Source organism: Phasianus colchicus, chromosome 1 (assembly GCF_987193195.1).
Source record: "Phasianus colchicus chromosome 1, bPhaCol1.hap1.1, whole genome shotgun sequence".
Classification (NCBI taxonomy): domain Eukaryota; kingdom Metazoa; phylum Chordata; class Aves; order Galliformes; family Phasianidae; genus Phasianus; species Phasianus colchicus.
This window is the reverse complement of record NC_143436.1, coordinates 139,537,555-139,555,060: the sequence shown is the minus strand read 5'-3', so window position 1 is coordinate 139,555,060 and position 17,506 is coordinate 139,537,555. Positions and strand designations below refer to the sequence as shown.

The following is a 17,506-nucleotide window of genomic DNA, read 5'->3' as shown; positions in this document are numbered from 1 at the left end:
CATTCATAACAATCTACAAAGTCTACTTAATTTAGTACTGATGTCTGCACACTGACATGATAAATTCCCTGTAAGCAACTAGTTCAGCTCATAAGTGAAAAACGAGAAAGCTAAGGGTCCTAGCAAAGAAAAAGAAACTTCAGAAACACTTCTTAAGTAGCTCTGTGCAGCTGACAGTGCAGACACAGACTCATGTTTGCCCCTACGCTACCTGTGCCCAACACACACCATGTCTGTGTGACTGCCCCAGCATAGTCTAAGCTCAAACCAAGCACTCTGCATTCCTTGCCTATACAGTGCCTGAACTGAATGGCCTGATATGGAGCTCAGGCAGCAAGTCTGACCCATAAGTGCATTTTTAGCAAGGTGTGTACCCAAGCAACCATTGCGTAAAGCATGGTCATCTCTTCCTGCAAGTTTGGAAGGGGCAGAAGCCACCAATGTCACACTGCACATCAGGAACCACGTTTTAACTATTGTGCATGCTACCACTCACAAAACATTAGCAAGGTGGCTGTTACACAAATAAGACACAGATAACAAAAATAGTGGTATTGTAGAAGAAATTCAAACATTTTTGCTAATTATTTAAACTAAGATGCTCTCAACATAAGAAAGGGCATGTACGTCAGTTAATTACAGAGGTCTGACCTGTCAATTCATTATAAGAATTCACTGAAAAAATTCCACTCTATAACATCTTAAAGACAGAATGCTTACCATGGTGGAATAGATGGGAAGTTCTTTAAATGGGTTAACAAGCAGCAATTTATCACCAATGTAGGTCTGAAGAAAAAAAAAAACAAAAAAAAAAAACAAAGGAAGTGAGACATATCGCATAATTGCTTTATTAAGAAATAAATTAATTCTTAAGGAGTCTGATGTTTTTCTTCCAGAAAAGACTTTTCAGAAAGCATCTTAAGTCTAGCTATCAATGCGTTAAATATAATTTGAGAATTCAGTACTTTTAAATTCTTGCTAAATTGAGATCTAAATTTACAATTCAGATAGCATTAATTACCCTTTTTGTAATAAAACAGAATTCTTTATAATGGAAAATTATGCACAGAAAAAATGCACTGCATAACTTATTGTTATGTTATTTGAAAGTTACTTTGCAAATCCACTATTTATTAAATTACAAAAATGTGACACAGCTAATACACAAACAAGTTCCTCAAGCAAATTCATGGGTTCAACACCAGAATTCAGAAATGCTATATTCATTACACAGCACTGATACATTAAAATAGGTTTCTTGTGAGATAAGACAGCAATGGATACATATATTACAAGTTACATATGTGCATGAATATGCACAAGCATATGAAAAAAGAGATAGCTATATTAAAAGTAAAAGCAAATCATCCACCGATTGCAAAGGTTCTGAGATTTCACTATTTCATGTTTAAAAACTCATATTTGAAAGATGTACTTAAGTAGAAGGTTGTAGGCCACCCTCTCTGCTATACTTCTCACACAATTTAAGTAGCTGTTGCTGTATCACACTCTTACAATGCAAAAATTTCAGATCTATGTCTCCAAAGAAGTGTGACAGTAAATTATTATATGAACAGTCACCATAGTGCTGCCTTTTATGAAATATTTTTATTTTGGGAGAAGGAAAAAATTGCCTTCTGTAGAAAATATACTTCTTTTCCTTCTGAAATGAAGTAATTTATTTCCTTTCTCTCCTCAAGCTTAACATCAGAGCTGGGTTTTCCTGTGGAATGGAACTTTATTACACACCTTGAAACATGAAATAAGAAGTCTTTGATGTTAAGGAGAATTTCCATATTTCACATTAATATGCCACTCAACTGGCTCAGTATATCAGAAATAAGTTATGAGTAAGATAAGAACAGAGATAGCAAAATTTTCAAGTGTGAATTTTTCTACAGAAGTACAACTACATGCCTCCCATATTTAATATGGCATTGACTAAAAAGTTTGCATTATAATTTTTTGGTTGGTATCTAGATGATTTAGGATATAGAGAATTTATTTAATACAGGAAGAGATTAAATTAAAAGTAATTAAAACTTCCATGATTATGTCTTATTTTTTTTCTAAATTTCCAGCCATCATATGCTCTTTTAAATTTAAGTTAGCATAACATTATAAGATGGAAGGATCTTCCAGCAGTTTAAGAGGGAAAGATTATAGGTGCCTATCTATTTTTTTCAGTATGGACGTATAGTGAAATAAACACATTGGTTTTATCTGAGCCTATTTAAAGTATTATTCCATTTTTTATTTCTGGTTTTCCTGTACAAACTCTAGAAATTGCAGGGCTTTCACACACATATGTCCTCATCCATTCAAATATAAATTACAAGTATTGGTCAGGTCACTATCCAATAGTTGTAAAAGTAATCCTAGAAGTTTTATCTTATTTTCTCCTGCTGAAGGCTTACTGTTGATAAGTTAATAGTAACTCACATATATCTGATTATTATTGAAACGCTTCTGAATCTCATAAAGTAGGCTGCTGTCTGTTAGCTCACTCAGAGAAGCCAAGTCATCATTTGGAGCTGGAGGCATAAGCTTGATCTAGAAAACACAAGTTACACAGAGAAATAAAGCAAATTCACAGCCAATCATTTTGTACTCTAATGTTCTAACATAAAGCATAGGCTTAGATCACTAGAATTTATGTACACTGCTATAGACAGCTATATGTCACTCCTCCCATACAATTAAATGTAAGAGAAGTACATCAAAAACAATTAGGATTGATAAGGTGTATAACTCCATGAGTTTGAACATAGACCCCTATTTGAGTGCCACTGATTCTCCCTAAACACATACAGATTTCCAGCTCAATAGCAGTTCTCTGAACATTTATGGCAGATCAACACTATACATGTGTACATGTAAACTATTTACTGCCTAATATTTAGCAAATCTTTCATATTATTCTACATCATAAAGGATTTAAAGTTCTATTAGAATTCAGTAGAATAGAAGGAAGTTAATAAAAAGTGCAAATCATATCATTAGGGGGATCAAAACAGATTCAGAAACAGCTTGGTAGCCAAAACTGGTGAATTAAATAAGCCTCGTACTTCTGAGATGACAAATATAAGCCCTGCAAAGTAAAGTAAAAAATAAGAAAACAATAAATATCAACCAACAGAATTGGAGACAGAAGAAAAAACTCAGTGAGGTGGGGAAATTTGATTAAAGCCAAAATAAACACTGATACATCAAGTGGTGTGCTTAAAAAATTATGATCTAAGCTTACAATTTAGCTTAATTCTTTTCTTTACGCTAAAGAAATAAATTTTTGAACATCAAGGGAATACTTAGAAACAGAAAATCCTCATATGAATGACAACAGAATGATATGATTCGTTTGTTTTGAGTTCATAAAAATACTTTGCAGTGCCTATTTTGAGTACAGATGATGAAGATGTTCAGAAGCAGCAAGCAGACCAGGAGATCTTGGGGGGAACATGGAGTGCACTTCTGCTAAGAGAAGAACCCAATGACTATGGATGTTGGTATTTAATATTGACACAATCTGATCCTAAACTACTTAGTTCACATTGTTTTTATAGGCTCAAGGTATAGTCCAGAAATCTGGGTTTTCTTCCTACATCTGTCAGAGCTGCACTGATTGATACTGCTGAAGAATTTCATCTTAATAAAATTAGACTAACAATCTCACTTCATCTTAGTACTTCAAGATTCTTGAAACATATATGTAAATACAAACTTAGAGCTTTGGTCCAATCAAATTATTTAACCTGACAATGGTAATATTGAATATCAGCATCAAAATATTCACTCAATGGTGATTGCTTACTCTTCTCTCTTCCCAGGAAGAGACAAATGATGCACACCAAATACCACTACCACTGAACTATTTGCCCACTCACCCACTTTTTTTCATCCATCTTTAGTTCTAAATAATGAGACACCAGCTTAATCATACAAGCTAAATAAACTGCAAAATACAGCCAAACTAAAGAAAATACAGTCAGCATGTATGAAGCCATCTTTCCTCTGTGAGGAGCAGTATCTATAGCAGCAGTCGCGATCTCCAGCTCGTACTGCGTTCCATAGCCCTGCAGCACTTCTCATCTGTGCAGGGCACAATTCTCTTTCCTCTATTTCAAGTGCTATGGCTATGAGTTTTTGTTTCTTTTAATAGTTCTGTGATGGATATTTTCATTACAATACTGGAGACTCTGGCAAGCTTCCATTCAAGGAACTGATACAGTGCTTGGAAAAATGTGGGAACCTCTGCTCTTGTCTTCAGTTATTTTCTTACTATTCCTCTAAAGACAAATACATGTGGTAAAAGATAATGCCTAAAATAATCTACGAGGTTACATAAGTAAATGTATGAGGTATCTCCTCATAGACATCTTTCCTTTATCAGCTCTACAAACAGGCAATAAATGTTGACTACTAAAATGGTGTATGTAAACTTCATCTGCTTGTAAAAGTATGAATATTAGCAAAGGATTTTTAAATGTTTTTCCATTCATCCACTGAAACATGAAAGGCAGACATCTAATTTTTGTTCCATCTGCAACAGATGCTGAACTAAGCAAACTAGTAACCCATAAAAAATGTAAGGAAAATGCACATTAGAACAGCAGCTCTATTACAGTCTGAACAGATCAAGCAAAGACTCTTCTTTTCCCGCTCTCCAACTTTTCAATCAACATTAATCTTATCTCTTATACACTTAGATTTTCAATTAAAGATTAAGCAGCAAGGTAGCTAGCACCATCAGGAAGGGAAGAAAATCTTGGAAGAAAAAAATAAAGAAAAAGGGTATTTATTTGGATTCTTTAAAAAATGATCCAAACAAGCTTAAGACACAGATTATTTAGAAACAGAGATAAAAAATTTTCACTCTTGTAATTCTATCAAATAATTTTAGCTAGGGGTCTGGGATTGCTCTTGTTTTGCAAAAATGTTGAGCTTTCGGTACTGTCATACTTTAGAAAACAGACACCAAAACACAAACTTTATATTTGACTGGCTTCTATGTCCTATTGTAGTTTTAAGAGCCAGTATCATACCAGCTACATAGATGAACAACAAGGCAGTAGTGCGCAATTACACACTTTAATGATGCTTTCTATTTCCTGCTTTCGCCCATAAAATTGTGGAAAAAATACCTCTCATTTCATTAATCCAGAAAGCAATAAATGTATAAATATAAAAGAGAAAGTACCTCCAGGATGTAATTTCCTAGATTTAGCTGATGTAATGACTGTTTTTACAAATACATTTAATATTTACTTAACCCAACGTGTAAACTGCAAATAGGCCAACTAAAAATTTAACAGCCCTCATTTTCCTGGTTCAATCTTTTTCAGAAGAGATCTACATTGAAATGGTTATTTGTTACTATGACTAATCTTCATTTTGAGATCTATTTGGGAAATGACAAGTTTCTTCTTACAATATCTGTACTATCAAGGCTTAGAAAGAATATGAGTTTTGAGCAAGCCACACATAAGCAGGTGGAGTCCATTGGTCGCCTGCTATATCTTTGTCTTTCTGTCTGCTTATTCTGAAGGTATATTCCTCATCTCACTAAAGTGAATGTAGATTGCAGTGCTGGGGCTGATACTCTTTAATATCTTCATCAGTGACATTGCCCTTGGGGTTGAGTGCACCCTCAGCAAGTTTGCTGATGACACCAAGCTATGGGGTGCAGTCAACACACCCCAGAGGGACAGGATGCCATCCAGAGGGGCCTAGACAGGTTTGAGCACTGGGTCCAGGAAAATCTCATGAGGTTCAACAAATCCAAGTGCAAGGTCTTGTGCTTGGGACAAGGCAACCCTCACTAACAGTACAAGCTGAGAGATGAAAGGACTGAATGCCAAACCTGCCAAAAAAGACCTGGGGGGATGGGTGGATGGGAAGTTGGACATGAGCTGGCAATGTGCCCTCTTAGCCCAGAAAGCTACCACACCCTGCCTCAAAAGAAGTGTGGCCAGCAGGTCGAGAGAGGTGATCCTGATCCTGCACCTCTACTCCGTGTTGCTGAGGCTTCACCTGGAGCACTGCATCCAGATGTGGAATCCCCAGTACAGGAGAGACATAAGTCTGTTGAAGAACATCCAGAGGAGAGCCACAAAAATGATCCAAGAGATGGAATATCTTTCCACAGGCTAAGAGAACTAGGACTGTTCAGCCTGGACAAAAGAAGGCTCTGTAGTGACCAGATAGCTGCCTTTCAATAACTAAAGAAGAGCTATAGGAAAGAAGGGGACAGATTCTTAAGCAGTCTGTGGAGATAGGCCAAGGAGAAATGGTTTCAATTTAATGGGGGTAGATTTAGGTTAGATATAAGGAAAAAGTCTTTAGGTTAGATATAAGGAAAAAGTCTTCTTTAGAGCATCAGGCTGAGGTTTCGTCCGTAAAATTAACACTCTTCCTTTTCGGCCCATTCCAGTCTATGCTTGATCAGATAATGCACAGATATCATTCAGGTATGCTGTCAACATTCTTTGCCAGTAGGCTATTTGGACACAGACCCATCTTTTGAGGGAGAAAAGATGGATGTACACTGACACATCTCACATGGCTCTAGGTGAGAGAACAGGCTCATGCTTCTTTTATTTCATAATATAGGTAACAGCCAAAGATGCTGACTCTTCAGGTTAATGTTTAGAAATGTAAAGCACTCAGTTAAACTACTGGATCTGTAAGGTAACACAAGTCTTTCACTATCAACAAGTTTTTCCTACAACCTTTAGGGTTTGGTGACTATATATTTTGTAACAGAGTCTTTGCATCAAAATACATAGTTCAGTGAGCAAGAATATCACACAAACTATAAACTGAGGTGAGAATGACAAATAAGAAACACTCAATACAATAAATTCACAAACAATTTGACTTGATCATGAACATCATTTTCATCATTATAAACCTTTTTGCAGACATCTACAAATTCATTCTTATCATCCTTTTTTTTTTTGAGCATACAGATGACTTTTCTCTACTTGTTTATCTTGATGCATTTATCTGGCTATCTTAATCCATGATGCATACTTTACAAAACAGTCAGTGGAGTAAAACAGTCATAAATAAAGCATAAGTTCTATGCAAATATGCCTTAGGAAGGTATTACTTTCAAGATTTTCCTAATGCTAACAAAGACTACTATTCACTCATTTAAATTACATTCACTTTGTGATATTCATTAACTGCTCAGATAACTATCTCTAATCACTTTTATTTTTTAATTACTTGTGATATAAAGTAAGTAAAGCATTATAGGTTTTACATATCAAGCTGTGACATACATAGCTCTCCCTTGTGTATTGACTAGGTGATACTAAAACAATAAAAAGGGCATCAGAGGTTACCATCACAGATTTCAGGAGAAATCTCAACAGGAGAAAGGAAATATCACTCCTATTTTTAAGAAATGGAGAAAGCAAGAGCCACAGATCAGGCAGGTGAGCCTCACATCTGCGTAAGAATGTATCTTGAAGTAGATTCTCAAGGAAGCTATGCTTAGACACATGTGAGACAGGATATGATCCAAGACAGCCAGCATGGCCTGTCCAAAGATCATGCCTGACCAACTTGTTGGCCTTCCATGACAGAGTGATTGCATGGGTGGACAAAAGAAGGGCAACTGATTTCAGCTAGCTGAACTTCTGTAAGGCCTTTGACACAGTCCTGCACCACATCCTTATCTCTAAATTGGAGAAATGTGGATTTGATGGATGGAGTAGGTAAAGAGTTGGTTGGAAGGTCACAACCAAAGGGTTTTGGTCAATGGCTCTACATCCATGTGGAAGGCAGTCATGTGGAGGTGTACTGCCAGGCGGTCTGCCTTGGGACCAGTGTTCTTCAACATCTTTATCAATGATCCACCTTGTAGGATTGAGCACACCTTCAACAAGTTTGCTGATGACACCAAGCTCAGTGGTGCAGCTGACACAAAAGAAGGAAGGGATGCCATCCAGAAGGACCTGGACAGGCTTGAAAAGTGAGGCCACCTGAACCTAATGAGGTTCAAGAAGGCCAAGTGCAAAGTGTTGCATTTGGGTCGGGAAATCCCAGATATGTATACAAACTGCAATTAGAACTCATTGAGAGCAGCCGTGCCAAGAAGGGGGGCTGGTAGGCAAAAAACTGAACATGAGCCAGCAGTGTGCACTTTGCTGATCAAAAGGCCTATCATATCCTGAGCTGCATCAATGGAGGGGTGGCTAATTGGGAGAGGGAGGTGACTGTCCCCATCTACTGTGTCCATCTCAGGCCCCCTCTGAAGTACTGCATCCACACCTGGGGCCCCCAGCACAAGAAAGATGTAAAGCTGCTGGAGCGGGTTCAGAGAAGGGCCATGAAGATGGTCAAAGGGCCAGAGCACTTCTCTATGAAAAAAAAAAAAAAAAAAAACATTGGGAGAGGTGGACTTGTTTAGCTTAGAGAAGAGAAGGCTCTGGAGAGACCAGTATTTGAGGAGAACTTATAAACAGGAGAGAGACTGACTTTTTACATGATCTGATAGTGATAGGACAAGGAGGAATGGCTTTAAACTAAAAGAAAGGAGATTTAGGTGACACGTTAAGCAGAATTTTATTACACTGAGAGTGATGAGTCACTGGCACAGACTGTCCATAGAAGCTGTGCATTCCCCATCCCTGGAGGCACTGAGGGCCAGGTTGGATGGCACCCTGGGCAGCCTGAGCTGGTGGGGGGCAGCCCTGCCCATTGTAGGGAGTTGAAACTACATAATCTTTAAGGTTCTTGCCAAGCCATTCTATGATTCTATTAATAATACTTAAACAAGAACTATAAGACAAAGATAAAGGATCTAATTTAGAAAAAGATAATATATATAATATAATCTATATAATCTATATTCCTTTGCTGAATTAGTACAAGCAAAAATATCCTTACAGCTGAGAGGAGAAATTGGCAGCTAGACTAAAATTCTGGAAATTACTCTTACTTCTTTCTTTGTTTGGCAACACAGACTTTGAAATTACATATGATCAAAGAACAGCTTCTACCTTGGAAAAAGCAAAAGATAACACAATCCAAGAAAGACCTAAAATGCTGTATAAATGTAGTCATTTGATCACTATCTAATTTACTTCATGCAATAAAAATCTTGCTTCATGAGAAATAATATTTTGTTAAAATTCTTTTTCATTATTTTTGCAATTAAAAATACCTGAGGCTACATATAAAGCAGCTAGTTTTCTCAAAGCCAAAAAAAAAGTTATGGCCTTTCTCTATTAAAAATGCATGTTTCAAATGTAATAAGATGAAATTTTTCTCTCTGATCCTCCAATAAAGGCCTAATCTGCATGCCATATTACCCAAGAAAGTATGATATTTCTGACACAAAGCACTGGAAATATCATGTTGATCTATTTCAATAATATATGAACATAAAATCGAAGCAGTGACTCCACGTATCCTACTGAAAAATTAAACAGAACATGATTACTTTGAACGTAGTTTGTAATGCAACTGTAAGAATAAAAGATAGTGAAATTCATTAGAATTAGTATACCTACAAGGGAGGGGTAGTGGGACGGGATTGTTCAAAGCTTTCCTTTGGTATCACCGCTAAAAAAAATTCTAGTTTCCAAGTTCATTCTGCTGTCATGTCTTTGAATTGACCTATTGTGGGAAGTGGCACAGAAGTATTGAGAGACAGGACTCAGAAGTGACTCTAAACATCATGGTTCTGAACCTGAGGATCAGCTGTTTCTCTGATCGGCTTCAGCACATTTTCTGCACATTTTCACCATAAAGCAAAAGTCTAGTCTAAAGGTATTGAAAACTTGAGTAATTTTAGCAAGGTCTGCACAAAAACAGTATCAAAGAAAAGGAAGTACGTATATTCTTGTCCAAACTTCTGTTGAACATACAAAAGGAAGTATCAGTTTCAGCAAGACTCGGTTAAGCAACTCCCTCTCTTTCTGTACAATTGTAATAGGGTTCTTACTAAAGCAGTTGGAAGCATTTCTACCATTTCTTCTTTGTTGGATTGACTGTGTTTTTGTCACAGGAGTGCACAGTCAGCAAGGCCACAATTGGTATGAAATGAAAACAAGATGTAAGCCAAGCGTAAAGCGTTTTGTGGTATCTTACAGTGGAAGAGACTGAATAGGAAACTGCATGCTCCATGGGATTCCAAAACTGAGCACTTTCAGAGACAGACTCATAGGACTGACATATGAATTCACTGATTGATCTCATATGATTAACACAACATTCCTTTGAAATATATTCAAGAAGCTCTGGAATATGAACACTTCTGCCAAGGCAGGCATAGTTATTATAAACTGAACATGGTTTAAATGAAATCAGCATTCTGCTCCTTTGTTATGCTTCAAACGCACAGCAAGTGACTTTAAAAGGAAATCCTTCCTTCCAGCCCCAAGTTCTAAGTAGGTTTTTTTTTTTTTTTTTGCAAATGGCTAAATGCTTCCGGAATACGTGTTTCCCAAATACATACAACAAAATATAAAGCCTCCCGAAAAAATAATACTTAGGTTCTAAATATTTAAATTTAGGACATGCCAGATTTATAAGCAATAGGTGATTGCCTCCTTTTGCATTCATCCCATGCACTGAATGAGGCTGTAATCCTGTAAAGTGTGCCTGCATCCTAATATATTAGGACATGACAGGGAGCTAACACTGCAGCTGAAAATCTGGCAATTCCTATCTCTGAATTAGGCACTAATTTTGCAATTTAATATTCCCCAGACATTGTCTTTTGGTTTTTCAGTATCCCAAGTTGTTGTTTTTTTTTTTTTTTTTTTTACTTTGTAAAACCAAGCTGGAGACTAGAGCACAATTTGAGAAGCACTAAGACTTGATCCTCCACTTCTGTCAACCACCAATAGGGCCTGAGCAGCTCAGAGCCACTGAGCCACCATTCAGGAGCTGGCAGAAGGCAGCTGGTGCCTCTGCAGAGAGAAAGCTCATTGCAGAGCCAGCCTGTGATCAAGGAGACAAGACTCCACAGTGCAAATCATGTTGCTTTGTGGCAAGGGGGAAAGAAATTACCACCTTCTTCTATTTCATTAAATTTACAATTTCTAGGCCTAAGTAACAGAAATATTTCAGGAATTTGTATGTAATTACCTGTTCAAGTTTGGCTGTACTGTTCATCACGACGTTTTCAGATGCACTGTCTTGAGACTGCTGCTTACACAAACCTTTAGCTGCATCCTTGAACATGGTGTCTTTCTCCAGCAAACTGTCTTGCTTCGCAATTGGTAAAGCCAGGGGATTGCTATGAAGAGAATCAATAAAGCAATTAGATTCCTGTTGAAGATGTCAAATAAACAAAAGATTGACCAATGTAGGTGGCACAGAACTAAGGTACAATTCACAACTGAGACATTAGCGTTAGTTCAAGTACAAAAACAGAAATTGGTAATAAAATAAACCGTTCACCAGGGTGGGTCTGTTCCTAAACAGACACAGAGCAAAAGACTTTGATTTAAAATTCACCTTTATGCAGATCCATTTTGAAGATGAACTAAGCAAACGAAACAGAATATGCATGAGCCTCTATTTGACAGCACTAGGCTGGCAAATCAATAGGCAATTTGAAAACTGAATTGAAAATGCACAATAAATGTACGTAACACTGTTTTGAAAAGTAATGTGTTAAAAATAATTCAATTCAGATATTGCCATTGCAGTTAAAAAAAAACAATAAAAAAATAAAAATAAAAAAACTTTAAACTTTTCATAATTAGACAATGTCCAAGCTACATTTTATGAATAAAAGCTGTGTTGTATTTGTGGTACACTTAAAAAAAATCAAACAAACAAATAAAAAAAAACAAATGAACTCCTGAAATCACTGCCAGTACGTACAATACACTTTATTCACATTTAAATGTAAACATATTTTTACATGCATGGAGATATTTTCCCTACTGATACATGCTTTAAAACCACAGTTTTAATAAACAATGTCAAAACCTTGAAAGATTTGGCAGTGTTTTACATCCAGAGGAATTAGTGAGGAATCAGCCCAGAAGTTGAGAACACCATCGTTCAAAACAATAGCTTGGCCTCTGATAGTGCAAACAAGACAATCTCAAGGAGTATACAGCAAGTCCTAGCCAAAATGTGTATGTAATTTATTTTAAAAGTAGACGTGGAGCCAATGTGGGAATAGTGCATTCCACTATAGAATATTCTGTTATTCTGTAAAAATAAACATTTACATTTACTGCTTTGATTCACATAATTTGGCTGTAAATCTGGTCACCAATTGTGACATAGACAAAAGATCCAACAGCCAAATGCTTTTGCCTTTTGCCTTGCTTCTGAGCCATTATCTAACCCTTTTTATGTACAAGAGTTGCTCTGAAAGTTGTGTCTCCTATTTTATTATGCTGGCCCACAATGTAGGAGGCAGATGTTGGTGGGAAGGCAGTCGAGGTTGAACCTTCCTGCCAATATTCCATTACATGTTGCTGCTGTGTGACATGGAAGCAGAGGGGCAGTGTGACAGAATGGCATCTGACATGGAAGTGTATATAAAGCAAAGGGAGATCATTCAATTTTTCCATGTCAAAAAAATGGCACCTTTTGACATCCATCAACTCTTGCTGAACGTTTTTGGAAACCAAACAGTGGATGTGAGCACAGCGAGGCTGTGGGTGGTGTCTTTCAGAAGTGATGACAATGACACAAAAGACAGCCACATTCTGGACAGCCATGCACAGCTGTTGCATAATGAAGAGCATCTTGATCAGCTCATGCATGCAGATTGGCAGATTACAACCAGGGAACTCTGTACACAGCTGAATGTTGGCTTCAATGTGTTGGTAATTATGGTGGCAATGTTGGAATATTGCAAAGTTTGTGCCAGTTGACTTCCACAAATGTTCACACAGGAACAGAAAGAACGCCATATGCAAGTTTGTCAGGACCTGTTGAACCAACGGGAAGCTGAAGGTGTCAGTTTCATTGATTGCAGCATTACCAGTGATGAGATATGGTGTCACTACTATGAGACAAAGTCAAAATGGCGGTCCATGGAATGACAATATGTGAGCTCCCCATCAAAGAAAATGTTCAAGATGCAGCCCAAAGTGAGTAAAGTAATTTATGCTGTCTTTTGTGATAGGAAAGCTGTGATCCTTCTTGATTTTCTGGAAACTGGACAAATCATCAATTCTGATCACTAGATCGTAACACTGACTAAGCTGAAGGCTTGAACTCCCATAGTCAGGCCAGAGGAGAAGACAACTTTTCTTTTGCAACGTGATAACACCAGGCCCCATTCCAGCAGAAGACTGTGGAGCATATTGCCAATCTTGATTGGACTATCCTACCACATCCACCATGTAGTCTGGATGTGGTATCTTCTGACTTCTATCAATTCAGGCCCGAACTGATGAAAGATAGACTACATAGATAAATTAGATAAATTGCAAAGATTCAAGATTTTTGTGTATGTGCAATTTAATATTTTTCTGTTTAATTTTCCCACTTCTATGCTAACTTTATAACATACATTAGAAATACTGTTTTTCAAATTCAGATGTAAACTTCTCACTTTACCCATAAACTCCTCAGGTGTTGCTAAAGTGACTTACAGTGTAAAAATATGGTAAAATGGGCAAAAATTACCTACTGTTTCCACAGATGCCTTTTTTAACTTAAAAGGGGAATACACCATGACTTAAACAGAAGTGTTCCATGTCTTGATGAAAAGAATATCCTTTAAGACATGTGCATCCATGCAAAGCACTTCAAATGCTGGAAATGTTGGCATATTACTCAAATTACAACAAAAAATGTGAAGGATTACAAGAGAGAAAAAGTAGATTAAAAATAATTTCAACTGTACATTATGCCTCAGGTTCAAGAAGATAAAGGAAGGGTTAAGCCAAAATGTTGTTACATAATAGATCGGGAGAGTTATGTGGGGTAATAGTGTTTGAAAAAAGTTGGTACTATTATATATGACTTGGAAAAGATCTTGCATGTTACATGTAGGAATGGTCACTTCAGTTTTTAGGTATACAAGCTACCATATATACAATTAATTTATTTGTTTGTTTAGGTAATCTAAAATGGTTTTCCATGAATTTCCATCTTCTGACATTTTATTGTTTCTTACAAAAAGGCTTGGGTTATCTTGCACTTCCATGAGTTTAACTGAATGCTCTACATTTCTAAACATTAACCTATGGAGTTAACATCTTTGGCTATCAATTAAATCAATTACTTGGTTTTATCAACAATATTTGAATCAATACTGCAGTTTCAATCCAGGTAGAAAAAAAATGCAAAAAGAATTCTATCAAAACAGAGTCTGCAATGGCATTTTCATGTGCTCTTACAGCTTACAGGTTAAATTCAACAGAACTTCTCATTTCTGTTACTGTAATCCTTCCACTGGCAAATGTAAACTGCATAATATCTGAAAAGTCAGTCTAAAAACTTTTTAAAGTAACGTAACATAAACTTCTGAATGGATTAAACACTATAAAAGTGTGGCAATAAACTAAGTTAAATTCCCCAAGCTGAATCTGCTGATCGAGGCCAGTAAGCGAACTCCCTATCCTTACCTCAGCCCACAAACTTCCTTATTCCTAATCCTCCTCTTCTCCCCCTTGTCCCACTAAGAAGGAGAAGAGGGGGGAGGGTGGCTGGGGGAGTGCCAGCAGGGTCAGTCCATTCATATCCTTCCCAGTCCACCTCTCCTCAATCCAACAGACTAAAGTACTCAGTAGCTCCTCTCTAACCCAGTAGAAGAACAAGGAAAAAAGCACTGTAATACTGAAATCAGTGCTTCACAACTGATTCAGGTAGATAAGCTCAGTGCTTCACTAAAGGAAACCAGGTCCACTATCAAGCATACCAGAAATATAACAACTCCTATTTTATTTTTTTTTAACTGAGTAAAGATACAGACCTTCAATCAGTCTTTTCATACTTTTCTTCTAGAAATCAATACATTAATTTAAAGTAGAACACGTACAATCAGATTTGTTGACAGGGTACATGCTATTTGTAATTGCTTGTTTATCATTTTGCAGTCTCCTTTACAATGCTTTTCTCTACTGAGAGACGGCCATAAAGAAATATGACTACAACATAGATTTAAATTAACTCTTGTGAAACTATCTCATCCATCTCAACATACTTCTTTATGTCAGGAGAGTTGATGGAGTATGGAAATAATATAGGCTAAAGCAATTGTAACTGTGGGTTATTCCTGCGCATTTGTCTTTGCAGCTCTTGTTTAATACACGCGACCTGCTCAGATTCATCTTCAACCTAGCATGTTACATGTCTGTCTATGGGCTTTAATAGAGCACAAGGGACAGAACTCACTTTCAGCAATAGCCATTGAAAAGGTAAGAATTTGGTTGAACAGTCATCTAGACTGCCTCACTAATGAATCAAGACTAAAAGGCACTTGTGATGATAATTCACTCTATCTTGAGAAAACAGCTATTATTATCTGGAAGAATAACCCTCTGTAAGGCTTTGTTTTTCACTGCTGAGCAAGCACACTACACAGCTGAGATAAATACTGTTTCTAAGCAAAACAGAACTCTGCAGAGAATATGGAATGGATAACTCATATCTTCTAGATTTTCAGTAGTGATATCTGAGTCAGGTATGTGTCCATGCACCAGTTCTTTTGCCTTTCAAGATCTCTCCTATCTGCAGACTGCTGAATGGCCAGACAGTCCTCTGATACTCACCACACTGCTAGCAGAACTGAGAGCTACTAAGCACAGAGATCTGGCTCAAGAAGTCTCTAAACCTAGGACTGCTGAAAATTTGCAACATTACTTCAAGCTTACCATATCCTTATATATTTTCCCCCTTGCTATTTCCAATGAACCACTCTCAAAGGCAGTGCACAGGACTAAAGAGATCTCTGGTTTGACCTATTACTGAATTCCAATGTAGGCTATGTGTGCACCACCAAATTCACTGCAGTCACACACTGGAACAAAGCTGCCAAGAAATGCAGCAGTGGTTAATCTGCCCACTTTGATAAATAAATCCATCTCCATTATTTTCCCACTCAATGTCCTTTGCTTTTCTAAAACTTCCAGTGAAGTTCATCACCTATGGCAGTTTTATATAACTGTCATATGAAGAGTAACCATTTAGAAAGTCCTCAAATAAAGAGCTCTTGTATTTTGGGAATGAAAGTGTGGAGAAGGAAAATTCTCAGACTGCTTCTATCATGGTCAAACCACACATTTATTATTACTTCTATCAATACTTAAAAATACAGTTTTTCAATATGTTTGAGAATCTCAAGCTTTTGTTTTTTAACTCAAAATTCATACTTCATTTTATAACAATTGCTTACTCCTATCAGATTTCATTGTGTTCCAAATATGTTCTGCAGACTACAAATTATAACTGATAAAAAGAAAATAAATATATCTTCTCTGTCTGTCTGTATATAGTTTGAGAGGCTTTTTTATTTTTTCCCAATATCCTGTGGTTGGTCCAAAAAAAAAGTTACACAGTATTTTACAGCCTCGTGTTACTAAAATGCTTCAACTAAGCAGCAACAATATGGCAACTGTGTTGTGTATAAAGAAACTGTCTGTACCTTTTAAGACTCTGATGGATTACACACAGTATATGGAAAGTAGAATTTGAGAAATTGACAACATGCTCTACAATAAAAGTACCATACGCTATCTTACATCTCTTTTACATCTCTTTTTTACTTATGCATGGCAATCTTTTCTCAAGATTTACTCAATTTCTTCTTGATTTTTACTTTCAGGTCTTTTCCCTGCTTCATTCATAGGTACTGGTAGCTTTACTACACTATTCTCATCTATCTTAATAAAAGGTTTGTTGGATCCATAGTATTAAACTAAAAATTCTGCTAAAGATAATGACGAATGATTTTACTGGCAAACATAACTGTGCATTTTACTACTCACAGAATTAAGGCTGAATTTAGATTTTTAGAATTAAGGTTGACAAGAAGAAAGGGAAAGGGGCAAAGGGGAAAAAAATGAAAAAGGGGAAAAAGGAAAAATGGGAAAAAGGGAGAAAATAAAAGATCTGGTAAATTTCCAAAATGAAACACTTGATCCATCAAATCACACAGAATTACAGAATGGCAGAGACCTCTGTAGAGGTGATCTTGTCCAACAACCCTATTCAGTCAGGGCCACATGTATCAGGATGACCAAGGCCATGTCCAGTCAGGTTTATCTCCAACAGCACAGACAGGATGCATCACTCTTAACAGAAACACTTACAGTTTATTGGAAAGCGTGGGCAGATCATGGATGATCTCTTCATAAGGCTCTTCTTGAGATAAAGTAGGAATGGATAAAGGGTCTTTCATTTTTTCCTCCCAAACAATTTCAGCCTTCAGAAGCATTTCCTCAATAAACTCAGAAGCTGCAATATCTAAGACGTTGGAACATCAAGATATCAGACAAAAAAAAAAAAAAAACAGTACAGAAAAGCTCCATTCAATTCAACTCTCCAGATCAAATTAAGATTAAGCTGG

General features: G+C 36.7%; 1 protein-coding gene across 2 annotated transcripts in view; it reads right to left on the bottom strand.

The window, feature by feature from the left end:
- Window positions 1–17,506, bottom strand: part of MYO16 (myosin XVI) — a 355,874-nt gene that overhangs the window by 160,615 nt on the left and 177,753 nt on the right. For both annotated transcript variants that reach the window (XM_031613784.2, XM_090128652.1), the window contains exons 9-12: window positions 17,250–17,403; window positions 11,107–11,257; window positions 2,443–2,553; window positions 721–786 (exon numbers count right to left, since the gene is read on the bottom strand). In XM_031613784.2, the coding sequence (XP_031469644.2) occupies window positions 721–786; window positions 2,443–2,553; window positions 11,107–11,257; window positions 17,250–17,403 (482 nt within the window). The remainder of the gene's footprint in view (window positions 1–720; window positions 787–2,442; window positions 2,554–11,106; window positions 11,258–17,249; window positions 17,404–17,506) is intronic.